At 37.9% G+C, this 21,074-nt stretch overlaps 1 protein-coding gene across 2 annotated transcripts in view; it reads right to left on the minus strand.

The window, feature by feature from the left end:
- SLC9A9 (solute carrier family 9 member A9) overlaps window positions 1-21,074 on the minus strand; it is a 180,324-nt gene that overhangs the window by 82,681 nt on the left and 76,569 nt on the right. For both annotated transcript variants that reach the window (XM_077785661.1, XM_021536919.3), the window contains exon 9: window positions 15,233-15,321. In XM_077785661.1, the coding sequence (XP_077641787.1) occupies window positions 15,233-15,321 (89 nt within the window). The remainder of the gene's footprint in view (window positions 1-15,232; window positions 15,322-21,074) is intronic.

Consider the following 21,074-nt stretch of genomic DNA (forward strand, 5'->3'; position numbering starts at 1 on the left):
TAAAACCCCTCATTTGTAATGTGGCATTTCTAACTCTCCACAAAGTCTATAAATCTGGTTATACTTTTAATGTAAGAGCTGTAATAAATCACCAATGTCAACACATTGCAGAGTAGAGTATTAATTACAAGAACACTGGTTCAGAACTAATCCAGACACTTGGTTTAGGTGTTTAGCTCAGTGAATTACTGAAAATGGTATTTGCTTTGCTTTGGTAATTTCCTCTGTAAGTAGTGGTTATTACAAAAGATTTATAGCAAAATTGACATAACATTTATGTATTTAAAAGCACATCATTCATGAAATATGCTTCACTTTTCTATTGCTCTCAGCTGTTGTAAGGACTAAGAGAGATGTGCAGAAATTCTGTTTTAAGCTGGGACATTGTTCCTGAAAATGCCCCTTGCAGTTCAGTTCTCACTGGCAGAGGAAGGAGTCAATCCAGACTATCTGTATTTTAAGCCTTGCTGTAACCACTGAGTTTATCTCACACCAATGTTTTATTTTAACTCAAGTGAAAAAATGTATATGATATAAAACCTGTATTAGTTTTATCTTTTCAGTGAGATAAGGAAAGCGTGATCTTTTTTCCTCACCTTCCTTCCTTTCCTCCTCCCCCACAGTTTAGTTGCAGCCAATTAGAGCAATAAGCTATGCCAGAATGGCTTTTGCAACTTGATTTATTTTCTAGAACTACTTCTATTTTCACTGAGTGTTGGAGATATTTTCTAGGTAAGTAATTAGTGCACCTGGAGATGGAACACACTAAGTACCAATCTCACCACCAATGAAAACAGAATTCCTTAAAGGAGCATCTGAAGGAGAAAATGAACATAATCTGTGGCTGGGGAGATGGAAAATGTAAGATTTTTCAAATACTGATATTTTAAGAAACACATCTCAAGAGAATAAGGTTAGTATGACAGGACTGGGTAAAAGCAGAATGGCAAACAGTATTCTTTCCTCTTGAGGGAATAACATTAGTAGGGAGGTATTGGGCAGAGGCTGAATTACATCCTCAAATTCCTTCCAGCAAAATTTACTGAATTTTAATCATTGATGGCAATATTGCATTCGTTCACTTGATTTAATATTTGCTGAAGGAATGTCATCCACCTCTTGCAGGTACCTGCAGGCCTTCTGTAGTTGCACTGATTTCGCTGAAAATATGGAAGATGCCACCTTTCTGAGGGGTGCAGCCTACAGTGATATATTCTTGCATCAAAACAGGGAGAGTTTCCATATGCCAACAGCAACTAGGAAGCTAGGATGTAAAATTGATTATAGTTTTAAGGGAGATCTAAAGGTGGCAGAGCTACTAAAAACCCAAGAATTCAGTGCTAAGTGATGGTTACAAAATTTATTATCTTGGAATAATGTTATTTAATTAGATCACAGATATCAAAATTATCCATGAAATCAAGGATAGTGATTAATAATTGATGAAAATTGCTTTTCCTTAACTATTTTGAATTAAAATGCAGTGAGAATTCAAACTACTATAATTTTCCTGAGATCATAGAAACCTTTATTATAGCCTAATTGCTTTATTTTGTTTCTTCTGATTAGAAGTTTCAAAATTGGTAAAAGGTTTGGATTAGAACCTTTTTTCTTGAAATCTTATACAGCTATAATGAATGTACACAGCATAGTGATATAATGCTCATTTTTGAATACGCTTAGATGAAAGAATCAGCAAAAGTAACTCAAATTCATTATAGAATATAAACTTGTTTATGGTATTAATTTTGATATGCAAGCATATCTGACTCTCAACTTGAAAACACACCAGCAGAGAGAAATTCTTACAGGATCTTTAATGTCCTGGGGAAAAATCTTGGTCTTTTTTATCAGTAGGCTTTGCTACTGAATTAAATGAATTTCACCCCAACAGATTTATGGAAGACACACAATAACTTTCTATTTCCCTACAGATCTGGGAGGTTTAAAGGATTCATAAGGCCTAAGAAGTAGGAAAGAAAAAAGTTCTAAAAGAAAACAGTAGCACCAAGGGGAAGGAAAGGCCAGCAATATTTTGCATTTCCATTGTATAGCTTATTCTTTCTGACATAGTCTACTCACCATCACCAAAGTTCAGCTTGGGAGAAGCAGGATAAACTACTGGCACAGAACACACTTCTGACCACCAACAGCAAAGCAAAACTGTTGGCCTCAGATATAAAGACAAATTCTACTATCAAAATTATCATAGGTCTTGAATGGCTTTGCTTAAAAAATTAAGTTTAAACCAAAAGTATTGAAAATTAAACCAATAAGAATTTGGCATTTAAATTAAACGTTGCTGTCAATCAAATTTGGATCTAGCTGTAGATCATTAGTTTTGTTAAGTTGCTTAGAAAAGGAGATTTCTGCACAGTTGTTGTTTTTTTTTTCAAACATGGTCCAGTTTGTGAGAGAGGGGACATTTTTAGATCAGTATCTCCTTTTCATGCAGCACAACCAACTTTTGCTACTATACAGCACCTTAAATGGTACCTAATAGTATAACCCTTGAATGACCCCTGAATGGAAGGTACCACCAAAAAAGAAGGGATTGGGGCCATTGTTCCTACAGCTGGTCAGCCAAGTTCTTCTTTGCTTCACAAACTAGAAACAGCCATTTCCAAAGTGCTTATTTATCCTAAATTCCTGAACTGAGACGTTGCAGGCACACAGGAAGGAGTACCCCAGTGCTCTGTTGTCTCAAGATTATGTGCTCAGGGATTCCTGCAGTTCAATCTCGCTAAGTTTATTTTAGCAGGACTGGTTTCTGCAAGGATTAAGGAAGGCTTCTGCTCCAGATGGGGCATAATAGAGTGCAGCTGGAAAGTTGTTTGAAGGGATATAAAGAACTTTTGACTGGTCAGCAAATAGTGGTAGTACTGGAATAGCCGTGTTCAGGCTGAATTTGGACATTTTTGCAAATGTTGATGCCTCTTCTATTCCCTGATGGAGGCAATGATGGTAATGGAAAATGAAGAGGCTGTTAACAGGCTGTGCTGTCCAGGATTAAGCAAGTATTATGAAGCTGAAATCAGACTCTGTGTAGAAGAAAAAGAATAAAAAATGCCAGATAATAATAACATCACTGAAAATGAAGCTTAAGGACATATTCTGAACAACTTGAATGACACTTTCTTGGAATGTTCTTTCTGGGATGGCAAATCAATGATCATGTGGAAGTGGGGACATAAACTCAGAGTTAAGAGCTATGTGGAGTAATGGTTAAAAAAATAAGCAAAAGAAAGAAACAACTGGTGGCTTTATGAGAGCAAACTTCCAGTAACAAAGGAGATTTAGTTGCTTTAAGATATGACAGATCTTCTGATCAAAGAAAAATAGGAATGTTGTCAATGTAATATAGTTATCTTTAAAATGGCAATGAGCTAATAGATCCTTTGCATCTCTGTATTTTTATTAGAATTAGAGGAACTGCTGTTGATATTTCAAAATTAAAACACAAAACCAATCTCATCTTTCCTTTCATTCCTCTGAAGTTTGTTTTAATTTTTTTCTGTGACCTGCCACCGCAGTCCTAACCTCTTGCAAGCAACTCAATGTCTAACAAGGACAAATGTGATTTATTCTATTTCAATTTGTTGAGAGGAAATATACTCTAATACTAATTATTGAAGTGTGTTCTTAAAAACATTTTCCTTCCTCGCCAAGTTTTAGATATTGGAAATAAATTCAGTTAGACTTTAACATATTAGGAATTAGTCTTTAACCTATCAGGACTAAACCCAAAAGGTTCTTATGAAGTCTGTGGGGTCTTTTCTTCATGACTATGAGATTTCAATTTCACTGCAAATCTAACACTACAGGACAAATACTTGCCCTCTTTGCATCTGTTCTATAGACATGATATTGCAGCTTCTACCTACCAACAGTAATGTTTTCCTTCAAAGTTTGTAAAACTAATTCTGTGGAAAAATAAAGCTATAGAGCTATAAGGTAGGAATTCCTCTATTTACCTAAACCAGACAGCAGTATCAGTATTCATATGCATTGTTCTGATGCCATGTTGTTGTTTTCTTTATTCAGAGCCTAATCTAGGATAAAAGAGTTTTAATAAATAAATAACTTGTCTAGTTTCTGTGCAACATTTACTTGTTCAGGGTTTCCCATATTTACACTGCTTTGTTTATAGAGGCTGGAGGAGAATGGACACAAGGCATTACCAGTTTCTAACCCAGGCAGGGCATCCTCATGCTGAGAATTCTCTTGCTCTGAACAGTGTTGAATAGTATGAGATCCCCATTATATTAGGCTCCTTTTACTTTTCTTTATGACCTATTATTGATGAGTCAACTTTTAACTATGTTACCTTGGCAGAATGCCACCATGGAGTTGCATTGGGCAGAATTATTTGCAATTACTCTGCAATTCTAATATCAGTATCTGAAGCAGAATACTGAATTAGTATGTTCACTGATCTGCTCTTATATGTCTATATGTGGGAATTTGGGAAGTTCTTTTGTTTCATGTCTACAGTCATTTTTAAACAGCTTCCCTGCCTCCTGATGTAGGCTGCTATTCAAGAATTGAGATTAATTTGTCAAGAAGTCTGAGAAATGTGAATAGCAGCTATGCTCTGTGTGTCACACTATCCCCCTAAGTATTAGAGCATGTGGCTTTTCTCATCTATCAGTCCTTTACACTTGAAGCTGTAATCCAGAGTGCTCTATGGAGATGTGAGAGATGAGACATAATTTGACTCCAGCTGAAACAGAATAGAAGATGCTGAACTGTTGGAAAAAGTATTGCAAAGATTTCCAGTGTTTTCAGGTCTACTAAATTACTTATGAACTCACTGGTGATGTTTTACTGACATCACCAAAGGGGAAAAAAGACAGTAAAGCAACCAGAAATTAAAAATGCTACACTAAGAGACATCTTCAACAGTACTTAAATCTGAAAGCTCTGGTGACTGTTTTACATAATAGTTAATAATAAGAATCTGTAAGAATTAAGAATCTGTTATGAAAAGGTAGTAATGCATCTTAAAAATTCCTTTTGTAAGATTCTGTAGGAAAGCAGGTGGTGGGTGTACTAGGGACATTTCATTGGGCACCTCAGAAAAATGCTTTTAGAAGAAAAATGCTTTTAGAAGTAAAATATTAATACGCACATGAGTGCTTCTGAGGGTGCTGAATGTCTGTTTGGAATTTTCAAATGCTCCTAACTCTTCTCAGATTCTCTGGAGGCATAGTGTGGTCAATACCTCCTTTAATTTGTGTGACTGAAGCGGAATTAAAAGTCAAAAGCTTGAAAAAGGTCCTCAAATTTGTACCCCAGTTCATTATTGTAGGTTAATGAAAGTATAAAGGCATCAAAATATGTGCAAAGATAGGGCACCTTTTTGAATCCTAGTCATGATTGAGACATTTAGTCTGAAAACTTTTGACAAAGGGCATTTTAGCCCTTATGTGCACAGACAGTGCCATGAGGAAGAGATGAGCTATAGTCAGTTGTTTAGTATGTTTTGCACTGTGCTACCATTTGGTACAAATGTCTCTTTGGAAGGTAGGAAATCCATTAATCATGTAATGGAAACACAGCTGTGCAGTCACTAAAAAGACAGGATGCTGGCAAGGGCTTTAGACTATTATAATGCCTTATTTACATGTATTTATTTTCTTCTTGCACTTTATTGTGTGAGAATTCTATTGTTACTTACATACTTCTAAAAGTTTTGACAAACGCTTTTGTGCAGTTCCTACTGCTGATAAGGAACTTTGTAGATAGTAACCCTTGAAAGAGAATTGTAAGGGATCAGCATTCCTGCAAAAATCATGTAAGTTAAAAAGGAGAAACATCAGACTGCAAGAAATGGATCTTTGTCAGCAGCAGTTTGGTGTTGATAGGAATCACACAACAGCTCGGATTCCTTAAGGGCTCCCATGGCCCCAAGGCTCTCTGGGCAGGGCAAAAGCCTTGCTGTTGAAAACAATATAAAGTAAAGGAGTAGCAAAGCTCCCAAAGCCCACAGACTGCTTTGGGTGAGGTCAGTCCCCATCTGCAGCAGAGCTCTGGATGCTCTGCAGAGATCCCAGCAGCCTCTCCAACCACGCCAGAAATAGCATCTTAATTGTGTTTCCAAACACAGGCCTCGCAGGAAGAGCAATTACGAACCTGGTGACACATACTCATGCAAGTGTAAGGCAACACAGGGTTCTAATTAAGGTACCTATTACGAATGCCCTCAACTTTAAAAACTATTTTAGCCTATGTGCTGAACAATTTTACTGCATTCCAATTTAGCAATTTTAGCAATTTTCTGTACTATGCACAGAAATACAAAACAGACAGGGTTTTTTTTAGAGGTTTATTCCATAACTGAAGAATTTATTGATAAATCCTGTATTAAAATCATCTAACTCAACAACAGCAAGTGTCAGTGTTTCCAAGCTAGAGAAAATCATTACCATTGGGACATAACTATGTTTGAAGTAAGAGACTGAGTGTTTTTACCTCTATTGTCATTATATATATTTAGAACTTGCTCATTGGCAATAAGCCAAATGTCATTGAAGTCAAAGGGCTTTGGTTCATTATATAAAATTCTACTAATTTTTTCCTAAATGATTAAGGAAGACTTAAAAGGAGAATCCTACCCTTTTTATCCTTGTCACAAATTCTCAGATGAGGGTGTTCTGACTGACTATGTTTGAGGGAATTGTAATTATCAACTTTTACAAAACCTGAGATTGTATAAGTTATACTTCAAACTAAAGTTAACCATCTTTGTTCTAAGCATGGGATGTTAAAGCGCACCCAGCTCTGTTTCAGCACTACATGTTGATGATGTGAGAATATGTTCCCAACCCAGGACTAGATTGATTCTGGTTTGCTTTTTCTCTTTATGCATTCCACAGTTGCTGCTATCAGGGTGGCAATAATTAGGACGGGCTTGATTTTTCACAGGCTACATACATAGAGAGAATTCTCCACAAGACTAGATGCGCTTTACGCAAGTGGGGCACAAGGCTGGATATTTGCATAGCTGCAGACTTAAAAACTAGGGAGAAGTGCCAACTCCCCAAAGCAGGGAGGAGTATGTCAGAGGTGGCTCTTCAGAGCCCTGTGGGACTGAGCAGCGCAGCAGCGACCGCAGAGCTCTGCGAAGCTGGGTTGGTTCTGCAGCAGCTCGCTCTGCCCCAGCCGCTCTGACCCCACCGCACAGAGCAGGACACAGGAGAGCCTCACCTGTCATTCAGGGCATTGCAGAGGAGCTCTGGCACAAGGCTCCCTTTGGAAGTTCCTTACACGTTTCTCCATATGCCAGTGTGATTTTGCCCTGTTACGATTCCAACTGGTCTATGTTAGCTAACTGCCGGCATCTGATACTGTGCTAGAAGAGTAAACTACAACCTTAACAATCTAAGACCTTTATTAATATTTAAAGAAAATGTTTAATGTTTAAACAGATTGTAAAAACTTTAATGAAGCCATTTGGAAACTAGTTTGCATATGCTATTGTGTTCCTTAGCCTACCAGCATCAAAAATGACATAATTTTTCAACAAGATGAGCTTCTCTGTAGAAATACTGCTTCATTACAGTTCTGGGTTACTTCAGGGTATAAATTGCATTTCAGTGTGTCAGTTTCCAGTTTCTGTGCTTAAGCAAAATGAAGGAAAATATTTTTTCTTTGTTTTTCAAGAGAATTTATCTTCTTCATAGGTCTGAAGTATGTTTCTTTATTCTGTGTGTGTGTTTAAGACACTAGAATATGATATTCTTCATAAAGTGCTGATGACAAAGGGGTACACGCCTTATGGGAGCTAATGAGGCCAGAGCACATCTGCACATTCTCAGTTAAGGATTCGCTAATGCAGGTGTACAAAAAGAGGGAAAATGGAAACTACAGAATGAAGTATAGAACTGAATATTCTAATGAGATTTCTGTATATGGACACCCAATATTTTCAGTATTATGGGTAGGAAAGCAGCTAATTTATTATATAAACCATAAATGACGTAGGTTATTACTGATACACAAGAATTATAAAGTCTGTTGTTATTGGTTTACTCATAGCAATGCTTTCTAACTGATTACCATCCATCATGTAGCTCACAGCTGAGAGGAAACAATTACAGCATTTTCACATAAATTTAAGGGGAATCACATGTAAAGAGACTGCAAATTAACATTCTTTTAGCATGGTGAAGTAATCAGGAACATCAGTCAGATAATGAGAGATTTTGTTTTAAAATTCAGATTGAAGGACATGGTAGTATAATTTCTTCTGCAGAAATCAAGATTTCCTTGAGTTGTTATGATTCTTCTTGTTAAACCCATACAGTAAGCAGCTTTAGATTTCTTTATAGCATTACACTGTTCTACAGGGTTCCATAAGATCTTATGGTACATCTGGTCAAACAATGCACCTGGCATGTTTCCAACATTCATCTTTTCCTGCTAAACACAGAAAATAGCTGTGCAGAGAACTGGAATTCATTGTACACTTCCTGTCAATTGCAATCCATTTTGAAGGTAACAATTATTACAAGCACTACGCATGTGGTGCATATTCAATTAGAGAAAAGAAGGCAATTGCTGAAGGAGGACAGGCTGTTTGTGACAGACCAGGGGCTCTGCAGGGATGCTCTGGCTCTGCAGGCAGAGCACAGGGCTCAGCCAGCACATCTGGCACTGCTGGAGCTCAGGATGGGGGGAAACTGGAGCTTAGAAGGGAAAGCACAGGACAAGAATGAGGAGCTGCTGCTCTCCAGGGTACACAGGCTGGAGCTATAATGATAGTTATCTCTAGAGACCTCAGCTTTTTGACTTTTGGAAGAGTAGAAGACTCTGGCTTGTGTTATTTCCAATATAGGCTAGCTACCTCAAAATTAGAAATAGTTTTGACCTACAGTTTCAAGTATATGATCCTAATAGCCATAAGATAAATGCTGCATAAACCACTGTTTTTTAAACTGTGCTTTTTTTTTAATGTATGTATAATTTTCTTCTCTCAAAAATAAAAAATACCAAGGGCATTTATATGTTCTCCCTGATTGTTTTCAACAGCATCAAAATGAAGATTTTTGTTATAGGCCTTGTCTAAAAAAGAAAAAAATCTGGGTGAAATACCAGAAGACAAGAGCAAAGTTTTCCCCTAATATTAGTAATTTCCAAAGTATTTAAGCAAAACTGGCTAAAACATGGGCAAAACTATGCTAATGCTATTCCAGTACAACAAAATATTCTCAAATGCTATTTTATTTTCAGAATCTTGTTATCAAAAGGAGTATCTTCTCCAGACCTTTCTATTGAGCCCTGATACTTGGTCACTTGTGCTGGTTCCTGGGCAGCACTGCCTGAAGCCTCAGTCTTTATCACTTTTGAGTCTGAACTTGCAGGAGTTCAAGGAGGTTGAAAATGAGGGAATTTTCTTTTGTTTGGCTGCAGAAAGGGAACCATAAGACAGTGCCCATCAGAGGTAACTTTATGCTCAGTCTCCACTTACATGGCAAAATGTGGTTCATGCATGCAACCTATTTAATGCTCACCAAGAATTTGGACTTTACTGGATTCTTTAGACAAAGATTCCTTGTGTATTAATGAAGAGTGCTAGACCTGAATGCCATGCATTAGCCAAAAAGAATTTCCAGTTTACTCTCCGAGGTTTATCAGACAGCCAGATATATACCTTGGAGGAAAATAAACCCCCCATTCTGGTATGAGATTTTCCTGTAGGCACTGAGATTGTGGCACGCTGGGAAACCAGATTCCTCCTGCACAGCACAGATGCAAAGACAGATTAGAATCTGGTATTGGTGGTAACCTTTCTGAGGGATAACTTTGCCCTCACTCTTTCTCTCTGCCAATTATTTGTGTGGAAATACCTGACCTCTTGCAGTGCCTTAAAGGTTATTTGTCCCTAAGAAAAGCTGCTGAACAAATCATAACAGCTGTCAATTAGGCTGCTCATTTCAAAAGCATGAGAATTATCCTTGTGTATCCTTATGTGTTGTGGTAGTTCTGCCTTGCTAATAATCTAGGGCATTTAATTCTAAGTAGGGTTTTCCTCTGCCTAGAAATACTCTCAATTTTTTTATAAATTAGGAGTTTGAGTTATAAGAGCCATTATAACCTGACATTTGTGCATGTACTTTTCTTCCTAGGAGTATAAACTCATTATCTATATACAGTCCAATGTTTGATAGCAGAAAATAGTAGGCATTAACCAGAGATAAATTAATATAGACTATGTGATATACAAGCAAGCCCAGCTCTCTTTGTTTGGACTCTTAAACACTCACACAAATAGCAGAACCAAAGCCCCAGGGCACACACATGTCCAGTGTGACTGTGGAGGGTTTAAAATAAAGGCACCAAACAATTTCATTTTGTGCTGCAGCTGAAGTTAGAGGGCTGCTTCTCCCAGGTATGGGTGCTGGATATCTGGAGTGGAACCCTCACAAAGCAGATGTGGTTTGGGTGCTGGTAGTGCAGAGTCATCTCTCCCCAGCTGCTCTCCCTCTCTCACAGAAAGATAACAACAGTAGCTGCAGCTCCTGGCATGTGCTTTTAACAACAAACTCAGGAGAAATTGTTCTGCTACTAAAGCAGAATTTGCAGTGCATTATTTATTTTCTTATCAAAAGACAGCTGATGGGAGAATCCCATAAGACAGTATTATGTATCTAGAGAAAAGAGATATGTTTTTTCAGTGCTAGCTGTAGGTCTGCTTGTAACTGGTTTACAAGATACATAGGCCAGCAGAAAAGCAGAAGAATGCCAAGATCCCACTGATGGTGCTTTATTTGGATACAGTGACTTCAGTTACCTCTCTGCCTTTAGTCCTCAAATGCTCTTTTTAATAAACATTGTCTGTTGGCATTCAGGTAACACCTTTGATTAATTGATTTTTTCCCCCTTTCAGTTGATTTGGATACCTCAATTGCCTTACTTTACTTTTGCTCTACCGTTTTTCTTTGCTTCTGAAGTGAATCCATAATCAGGGATGGAACAGCTCCCCAGGGAAGTGGTGTAAATGCCATCCCTGGAAGTGTTTAAAAAATGAGTAGATGTGGCATGGTGGTATTTGATTGATGATTGGACTTGATGGTCTTGGAGATCTTTTCCTATGTCAATGATTCTGTTATTCTAAGTCTATATTGAGACAATACTATAACATACTGGGGTCAAGGGAATGTAATGATTTGATTTTCAGTTTTTAAGAAATTAAAAAAAAAATTAAGTACTTTTTTAAACCTATTTTGATTAATGTGATTGATTAAAATTAAATTTATATGCTTATAAACACAATTCTTTTACACCAAAGTGTCTTTGCAATGCAGCTTAATTTCTGATCCAGAAATCAGCTGATTGATCCCTAGCCAGTGTCCCTGTTGGAAGACAAATAGCTGCATTATCAATGAGCTAGGAATATTTTGAAAGCTTCATGTATTTTCCAGGGATTTCCAGGAAATATTAGCTGCTCCACTGCAAAATGATGACTTTCATTAATCAGAGATAATAATGTCTGCTTTATAGTGGAGAGATTAAAACTTGAAGCAATCAGTAGTATGTCCATCAGTAAGCAAAGCCCAAGAGCAGTCTGAACTTTCAGTCCTCCAGTGCAAACTGATCTGCTCAAGCCTCTGAGTGAGACTGTATGTCTTGGTAAAGTTACTGACAAGTAAATCAGCAGTGATCTCTATCTCATTCTCCTGCCTGTGTTAAACCTTGGAGGTGAAGGGCCACTGAAATCTTAACTTGGAATCTTGCACACACAGCACGCCCGGTGCAGCTGAACAATCAGGCCAGCAGCTCTTGTCTCTAGGGCAGCTTGTTCCCTTAATGGGCTTGCTATCAGGAGCAACACAACAGGCGAGTCACTCTTTAACTCCTCCTGTGATTAGAAAGGCTACTACACCTAATTTGAGAAAGCAAACTGCACCAAAAGTTACACACCTGTCTCAGAGGTGACCATGAGAACAAGGCTTAGATTGGGGAATAAATGGAGACAGGCAGGGCAGTGTGTGACATACTTCCTTCATGGCTGGACAACTCATTAGTATGATGGATAATATTTATGGCCATTAGACAGTACTCCACCACTAAGAAAATGTACTGGTCTTAGCTTGGCATTTGAGTGAAAGTGATAGATGGCAAAGAGAAAAACAGAGCAAGGAATGTCTTATCTTCCTGTAGAAAACACAATATTATCCACGAATCCTTTTCTAGAGGTGACCTGTAGGGATTTACACTCTGCCCACCTTTAAAAAAAACAGGGGTTTCTGTTTATCTAACACCACCCTGCCCAGCCTCTGACTTACTTGTAGCAGAGCAAATCAACCCAGCCCAGCTGTACATCTGAAGCCTAATGTAAAACTGGAGCTGCAGAGTCCCAAGATTTAGAAGCAACTGCCTGGCTGCAGCATAACGTGACGGGAGATAACAGCTGTAAATAATTGTGGAGAAAGCTGCTCAGAATCAAATAGCTTTTGATCAGATCCCAGCAGTTTCATCTTCTCCTTCACTAAAGATACATTGGATAAATTAAACTTTAAGTGCCTGAAATTCAGGAGCACTCGTGTTAGACCTGACCTTGCTGCCATGGAGGGCAGGGTCAATCTCATGTTAAATCATGATGGTTGTTGTCAGGTCAATGATGATGACTTAAAAACATCACCCATGTTAAAAAAAGTCAGTAAAAACACACAGAATTTTTATAAATCTTTAATGAATATTGGGATAATTGAATTGGCTGAAAGCTATAGAAAGCCTCTGTTTTTACTATTTTTTAAAAATCTTACTTTTCTTATGAGAGTGTTAAAATAATTCATTAATTTTTGAAAAGATTAGTGTTGCTTTATAGTTTCAGATTCTGTAAGTTTCAGGTGCTTGAAATCTAATATTTCTCTTTTATGGAATCTTAAACAGTGATTGACAGAGTAATAAAGGATACATGGGGACTAATAATTACATGGCATCTTTTAACAGGCCTTTTTAATAGATGCTCTTAAATTCTCATTTAAGAACTGTAGGTAAGTTCTCATTTTACATCAGTGACTGAAGAGAATCTTTTAAATTTTTTTAGAGCAAAGGATGATGCATTATGAGAAATGCAGAACTTGGCACCAGGATCAGAAATACCTTCTCTATTACTCTATACTGGATTTTATCATCAAGCTATAAAATTTTAAAAGCAAGCAAAAAATATAAAGAAAATTATGCAAAGCAGTGAAGAAAAAGTGTTTGTTTAAAAACAGCTAACAGAATTTTGCAATCTGATTTACAATTTTAAATCTAATTTCCATAGTTTTTGTTAGCTTCAGCTTCAGCCTTAACTCACTGTTTTGTCAAGTGTGCATTACAGTTCAGCACTCCTTTCTGAAAGATCTGTCATATTGTAACAAAAGAGAGAGACTGCTTTAGAATAATTCTATAAAAGAACTGAAAAGCCCTTGATTTTGGCCAGTAATGAGTAATAAAAATGACTTAGATTGGGAGCAAAGCCAACCGTCTAAGCAACAATATTCATTGAGGATGCACTGAAGTTATATATGATTATGAGAATGCCAAGTGTGTGGCATATTAAATTTGTTTGAAGAGAATTCTTGGGAGGAGAGAAAGAAAGGCAGTGCAGATCTCACTGAAACAGTTGCATATGAAAGGGTAATATTTGGATTAGAAAATAAATTAGAAGTATTCAAAGGAATTCAACAACAATGTTTGAACCATATCATAAAGGAGGCTGAGGATTAAGGGCTTATGAGGAAGAGAAAAACAGACTAGAAAAGTGTGCATAAAACTCATAGCTCCATAGAGAAAAACATAATCCCTTTTCTGTGTGTTCAAGGGTAAATTTGGTTTATTTTCACTATTTTGTTTTGCACTTGTTGAATAGGAGGGAATAACAGAGTAAACGTGAACAAAACCAGGATGCATTTAAACAAAATATTACTTGATTCTGCAGCTGAAAAGCTTCATAGATAATTAAAAATACCCCAGCCTTGGCTTTTTATGTGTCTCTCTGAGGCTATGCATCATTAAAACATGCAGATGATACCCTGAAAAAACCTTCTATTCAAATTATAAGTTATATGCAAGGGGAGTAATGGCATATGTAATTCAGTCTTTCTGCAGAACAGAAACAATTCTATGACAGATTTCAATGTCGTTCCCTTACAATACAGTTATCAGAGAAAGGTTAGTTCTCTGCTGGAATACTTTCTGAAAGCATCAGACTCTTCTGCTATAAAGAAATACAATTGAAAAGACCTATCCTGTTCCATAGCTAACACTTTATTATGGGAGTAGTGACCAGAAACCTTTTTGTGATCTAAAATCTGTGAGACTCCAACAGCTGAACTGATACTGTGGCTAGTATCTTTTTCTATCAGTCTGTTTTTGATAGAAAATTGGATTTTTGATTAAATTGAGATTTGCAAGAAGCTATGAATTTTTCTATGTAAAATTTCCAATGCTGAAAAGAAAGGAATTGCTGAAAAAGGTATGAGATTGCTTCATGAAAATTATAGTATTGGGCCATAAGTTTCCATTTTATTCTAGGAGATAGATTTCCTACAACCTGGGGGTTTTGGGACATACGAGTCAATGTTACAAGGGAAGAAAACTGCATTTAAATGACTTCTACCAGGATCTAGGTAGTGGCAGGGTTGTCTAAAATGACTCATGCTGAAAAGTGTTTTGAACACTGCAATACCATAGATCTGAGAACAGCCTCACATTTTAAAAAGAATTACAATTGTACTAGTCACTTCTTCAAACAAAAACTAGGTGATCAAATTTCACATTTCTAAACTCTAAATAACACAATGGAAAGAAAAAAATTCTCTTTCTAATGATGACAATTCTTAATTAAACCAGAATTAAATAATGTCACTGCTTAAATCTGTGGGGCAGAATGCAGTTTATACAATCCCTTCTCAAAATCTGCAGGGATCCAATCCACTTCTGTCTTATTAGAGCTCTTTGAGAAGTATTTTTGGATGGAAGTTGGTGTTATAAGCTGTTATCTCCATACCTGTCTGACATTTCAGGTCTCTTGGGAAGAACAGATACTTATATTTGTATATATTTTTGCTTGTCCTGGTAATTGTTATTGTTTTCCTGGCAAAATCTCCAGTCTTTCCCCTGATGAAGACATAAGCCTCTTGCTTATGAAATCCCATCAATGAAATTCCATCCAGCTGTATTCCAGTAACTGTTACTCCTGACACCAGTGTCAGACACGAGGTCAGTTATTTCTTACCTGTTTAGTTCTCATTTTGGAATCTGGTGACAGATTGTTGTAGGTGTAATGGGCCTGTGTGACTCCACAGAAAAGGACAGCAACAATACCTGAAATTCAAAGAAAAAACAGAGTTAGCTGCTTCTGTTTTCTTAGGCTTGCAAAAGGCTACATAAAAAACCAAATTAGTCTGTTAACAGCTTTTTATAACAAAAGAAATTTGAGATATGTGTTCTAAGGACAATGACGCTTTCATAGCCCTTCCACTGTTGTGTATTTGGAAATTCAAAGGCTGTAGAAATTTTTTTTCAATTAATACATGGTATGATCCAACCATGATCTGACAGTAATTGTAAGTGCAGGACTAACATGATCGTAATATGTAGGAATTTGGACTATTTGAAAGAATTTGGCAGGGGCTGAATAGGAAAGGAAAAGAAAAAATTGTTACATTTTAATGGTTTGAGACCACTTGGTACTGAATGACTGCAACAGGGTAAAATAATTTCAGTCTGTGCCTGATTGTATCTTATCACAAGCAGTGTGTATCAAGGTCAAGGTGAACAACAACACACTGCTTAAAAGTGATGCTCTGGCAGGTGCCAGCTGTGCTGCCCAGAGCAGCAGGTCAGTGACTGTGGACACGTGGCAGCAGTTGCAGTCCCAGCTGCTGGAAGGTCTGGAGGGGCAGGGAAGCAGGATTGTCAGGAATAATAATAACTAATTGGTTTTATAGGGATATTTTTCAATACTGCCTTGGCCCTGGTTGTAACTTATTAGAATCACAGAGTAACATCAGTCAAAGAAGCTGAAAAGATTGTGAGGTCTGGACACAGATAATGCAGGAGGAAAGCACATAGGGAGAAAACAGAAAACCAAAAATAGTGCTCACCAGTAGCCATACGTAAATGCCCATGGAGGAAGAAAGCTCTGTCCTTTTCTTAAACCTGGGGCATGTCTACATAGATAATTATTTACACAAGAGCTCAGGGCTTTCTTGTGTCCACTCTGATCATTGTTCTCTGAAACCCTGCACGCTCCCCAGGCATGTGGGGCTGAGCAGAGAGCCAGCAGTGGGACTGCTGTGTGCCATCTCTGTGCCCACACACACACAATTGTCACCCTCCACCCTTGTGCCCTCCAGCTCTGCTCCTCACTGCCTCCCGAGCAGGAGCTGCTGCGTGCCCTGATCAGCCTTTTAGTTCTGCTCCCTCATGGGCTGCTCTGCACACTGCTGGATCATTTGCAGCTCACAGGCTGTTCACTGGCATTATACTGACAAGTCTGAGACAACACAGCAAGCAGATATATGCCTGTCCAGGCTTAGGCACTATTCATCCTTGTGATGTGATTGTGCTCCAGCATTCTAGGCATTTATGGGGTTAAATAAGCATGAACCGAAACATATAAACCAGTTCCACTGGAGGCAAAGAGCATGAAGTGGAATGGTGAAAAGAATCTCTGTCTGTTCCCCCAGGCCTGGGTGGGAAATGGGATAAAGCTCCCCCCATCTTCTCCGGGATGGTGACTCCTGACTTTAGGGGGCCAGCAAGAAGGGGCTCACTAAGGGGGCAGAGTCTGCAGCACTGCACCTCCAGCACAGCAAACCCAATACAAACAACCTGCTACTTCAAAAGCATCAGCTGGAGTCCCTCTGAAGTCCCTCTGGAAAAACGGATAGGAACAGACTGAACAAGTGTCAGCTGCCTCAAGCACTGGTGCCTCAACAGGTTCTTTTAACAGGTTTATCCAAATCTCTAAATGCTTGAATTTTAGCAGCAAGAGGGCCCTTGAGGTAGGTGAAATATCCTCCTGCCCTGAATCACAGAACAGAAAAAGAAACAAATCAAAGTAATAATTTAGACTATGCTGAAACTATTTCATTTGGGAGAGACTGTGTGTGTAGGATCTGTGAATTCTTATGTACCAGCTAAATTAATCAGTACCTTGCCATGTTTTTCTTTAGACTCTCCTTATATTGCTAACCAAGGAAATATTGGCAAAAAATATCCAATTTTCTTGCAAGCCCCTCTCTTTTCTTCTGGGAAGAACTGAGGCTATTAATACACCTTTGATGGAAGAAAAAAGTATGGAGTAAATAATTCTGATTTGATTTGGCCCAAGGAACAACTGTCATCAGAAAGAAAACAAGGAAACAAATATATATATTTCCCCACAAACCACTGCAGACATTTTTTTGCTTCTGGGTTCTCTTTATATTTTAAATTTACCTGTACTGCTTCTACAAAACACTGACTCTTTAGCCAAGAGAAGTTCCACTGAACTTTTAGTGTGTCTTTGTTTTTATATTTATTTTCTTAAGTCTGTTTTATTTTATCCCTAGCTACACTAAGACTTATCTTCATGGTAAATATTGTGGGGTGTGGTGAGATTGTCACTGCTGAAATACATTCCAGGAAGTTTATATTTTTGTGAGGTCTAATTGCTCTCATAAATGTATCTAACTCTTTTTTCTCAGTAATTGTATTTGATTGTGCAGAACTGATCTGGGGAGTTAAAAAATTCTCAAGGCATTAATAATATGCACTGGGATGCTCAAACACTGACATTTCAGTTAAAAATACAGCCAGACAGTAATGTTGCTAAGTATCACTAGCTTCAGGCTCAGTAACTGAAATGGAGATAAGAGTTTCTGATGCAGTTTCTTCTCTATTAATCATCAGGATGTCAAGTCTTGCATTTTTAAAATTGACTATTAAATTCATCTGTGATTATAAACTGGTTTTGACTGCTAAGAAACTGTTAATTATGGGTAGTGAGAAAACCGAGAGAGTGTCATGAAGAATAAAGTGGCTTAAATCTGATTTTGCAATAAGAATAAATGAACTGAACCATGCAATTATGCAAGTGCAGAAATCAGATACCCTGTTTCCAGGGAAGACTGGGGGAATGCAGTGGAATATTTCAATTGCTACAATTGAAGCTTAATATGTACCAGCCATGACTCTCACAATGAACAGTTCGTTAAAAGGAGAAAATTGTTTGTAATGAATATCCATAAAAATGATTGCTTAAGAGTAATGACCAATTACATGTTAACTGAAAAGGAAAGAGAGGTACCTAAAGAGGCAAACACAGATGTCTTTAGTTACAAGGAAAAGACAATCTGGATTTATTTGTAGCACTATTAAAGCTGGATTTTGAAGTTGGCTGGGTAGCAAAATACTGTATGACCAGAGTGTGGCACAGAATGAGGTTGCTTTTGTGGGCTTGCTTTCACAGAGAAGCAGGTAAGAGCAAATATGGCAATACTGGAGCTGTAAACAGAAAATATCCATTAGATGCAGGGAGGCAGATAAAGCAAGGTGGCTCTTTTACTTGTCCTCAGTTTCAGGCAGTTGGAGACAGCTCAGTCACTTGCTACTTGTTCAAGTGGCAAAATTAGCAATTTCTGAGACTACTACAATTGCAGAACAAAATGCTAACTTAAAGTAAGCAGAGAATGTTTTGAGTTGAAACAGGTGGTAAGTTGTTAAGTGAAATACAGCTCATTGTGTTACTTAACAGATTACTGAGATTTTTCTCTTAATATAAAAGATGAGACACTTCACAGAAAAAAATGCTTATATAACTAGTAAATTTTCAGTCACAGCTCAACCTCTTTTTTTTACAAATAAAAGCCTTACCATTTTATTTGATTTTTTTTGTAACAGAGAAATTGAGACAGCTTGTTAGCTGTTAATACAGCTAGAGAAGTTATTCTTACATTAGTTTTTACAAATATAAGTAGTTGAAATGCTTGTTGAGTCTAAAGTTAGTAATATAAAAATATAGCAACTATATAGGAGCTTGTACATTTAATAGTAATTTCCTGATGGTGTGATACTTAAAATTATAGTGTGAGAATTAATTTACAAGTGCTAATCTGAAAATAGCTCCTATATTGTCACTAAAAGACAAAAAATCTTATTTTACATAATTTCACAAACATGCAAAAAGGAATGTCAGGGAAGAGCAGCATGTGCAATGTTTTCTTAACACAAACCTGAAAGTGAGTGGCCACAATCAAAACCTGAGAATTTGGCTAATTTAAGAGATTAAACCAGACATTTTTCTCCAGCGGTCAGGTCTTTTGGTATAAAAAAGGGAATTTAGAAAAAGAAAACTCCCAAACTGCTACCTTCTGGGGGAGCAAAGGAATAGATAAAAAGTATAGCTTCATTTCAAAAGACCTGTAAGCAAACTGAGCAGTTTTCATCCCAACTTCGAAGGTTTCCAGGGCTTCTGGGATGCCGCTCTAAAGATGCACAGCATCCTGAAATCTCAGGATTTGCAGGAACTGCTCTTTCATCAGAGGTGGGGAAATGCATGGAAAAAGGAGCAATGAGGATTGGGTAAAAGAGAAATTCCTTAAATCAGATAACATTTACTTTGGAGTAATATTTATGTCAGAATCTCCACAGCATCTCCTGGGATGCAGCTGAATGTGTGAGTAGCAGGAAATGAGACTGCCCCAAGGTGCTGCAGTAACAGGGCCACACACCCAGTGGCAACAATCTCCCATCCAGGCTGTTTTCACTGGGGGTATGAAGCGTGATTAATCATTTCCTTGATACTAAAGAAAAGCTTTAGAGGCGTCTTACACCAGACCTGCACCAATGCAGGATCCAAGCTTGTGCTTTGTTCATGAGGCTTTTATCTCTGGAGTTGTCTGAGGCTGATTTTATTTTGAAGTGACAGAAAGCAACAAAAGATGGAGCTGAGGGGACTTTTTAGGTCCTTATCTGAGGACTGTTCATTGGTATTGTATCTGGCTGCTTCAAGTGAGACCTGGGATTCAGTGTTGTACTTCTGTAACCCCAAATGAATTGCTGAATTCAGTTTACACTGGAACTCCTATGGTGACATATAACAACTTTTATTCTGGCCATGCTAAGAGTGCTTACCCTGTTTATCCTGAACCTCTGCACTAGCAGTAAAACCCCACTATGCACACTTTATGCAGCTGATCTTTGATGTCAGATTAATGCCTTGCTAGAATATGTACTTTTCTCTAAAATATACACATTTCTCTTTTTTTCTTACTGCCTTAGAAGACTACCTACAGCAGCCCCTAAATTAGGCAGACCCAAGCCCTGACTCCAGTTAGGGATTTGCTGCAGACCAGCTCAGTTGTCATCTCTCTCTGCACAGCTGGGCAAATGCCATCTTCCAACCTATTGTTTTCCTAATTAGGCTTGGATTTCATCCTGTGCTCCTGGGAGTGGCAGAACTAGAGCTTACATGAATTGTGGTCTCTTTCCTGTTGACCTGGAAGCCAAAGTATCCCTTCTCCCTCCTCACTGGCAGGAGTCTGCCTACTCTGCATGACACAGCATGGTACATTACTAATGAATAAAGAAAAGAAAACCCCACAGTTTAAAACTGAAAGCCCAGAATATCTTCCTTGTATAGAATAATGTCAGCTCAGTGAACTAAGGCACATCAGGCACCAAACTGCCTTGGGCTCACAGTGCTCAGAACTGCAGGCAGCAATGTTTTGGTAGATCCCTCCTGAGAGTGTCCACAAGAAGACCTGCTCACAGCATTTTTAGAAAAGCAATGTGTAGATGATAGATTCTAGACAAATCACAGCAACCAGATAGGAGAAGTGAACAGCATGAGGATAAATGCACTTTGTCAGCAGTATTAAAGAAAATTAAGTTGGTGACATTCATGTTTGCTATGTCCTAAATAGAAAAGTAGCACAAAATTGCCCCAGTGAGAGACCAGGTCCTTGGACTCATCCTGGCTACCTCATTCATAATATGCTACTTATTTATTTTTGGAGGAAAAGGAGGAAAAGCTTTCCTGCTAGGTAGACTCTGCTCTCTTATGAGCGCTGAATAAGAGATCAGGTATC

This window comes from Lonchura striata, chromosome 10 (assembly GCF_046129695.1).
Source record: "Lonchura striata isolate bLonStr1 chromosome 10, bLonStr1.mat, whole genome shotgun sequence".
NCBI classification, from domain to species: domain Eukaryota; kingdom Metazoa; phylum Chordata; class Aves; order Passeriformes; family Estrildidae; genus Lonchura; species Lonchura striata.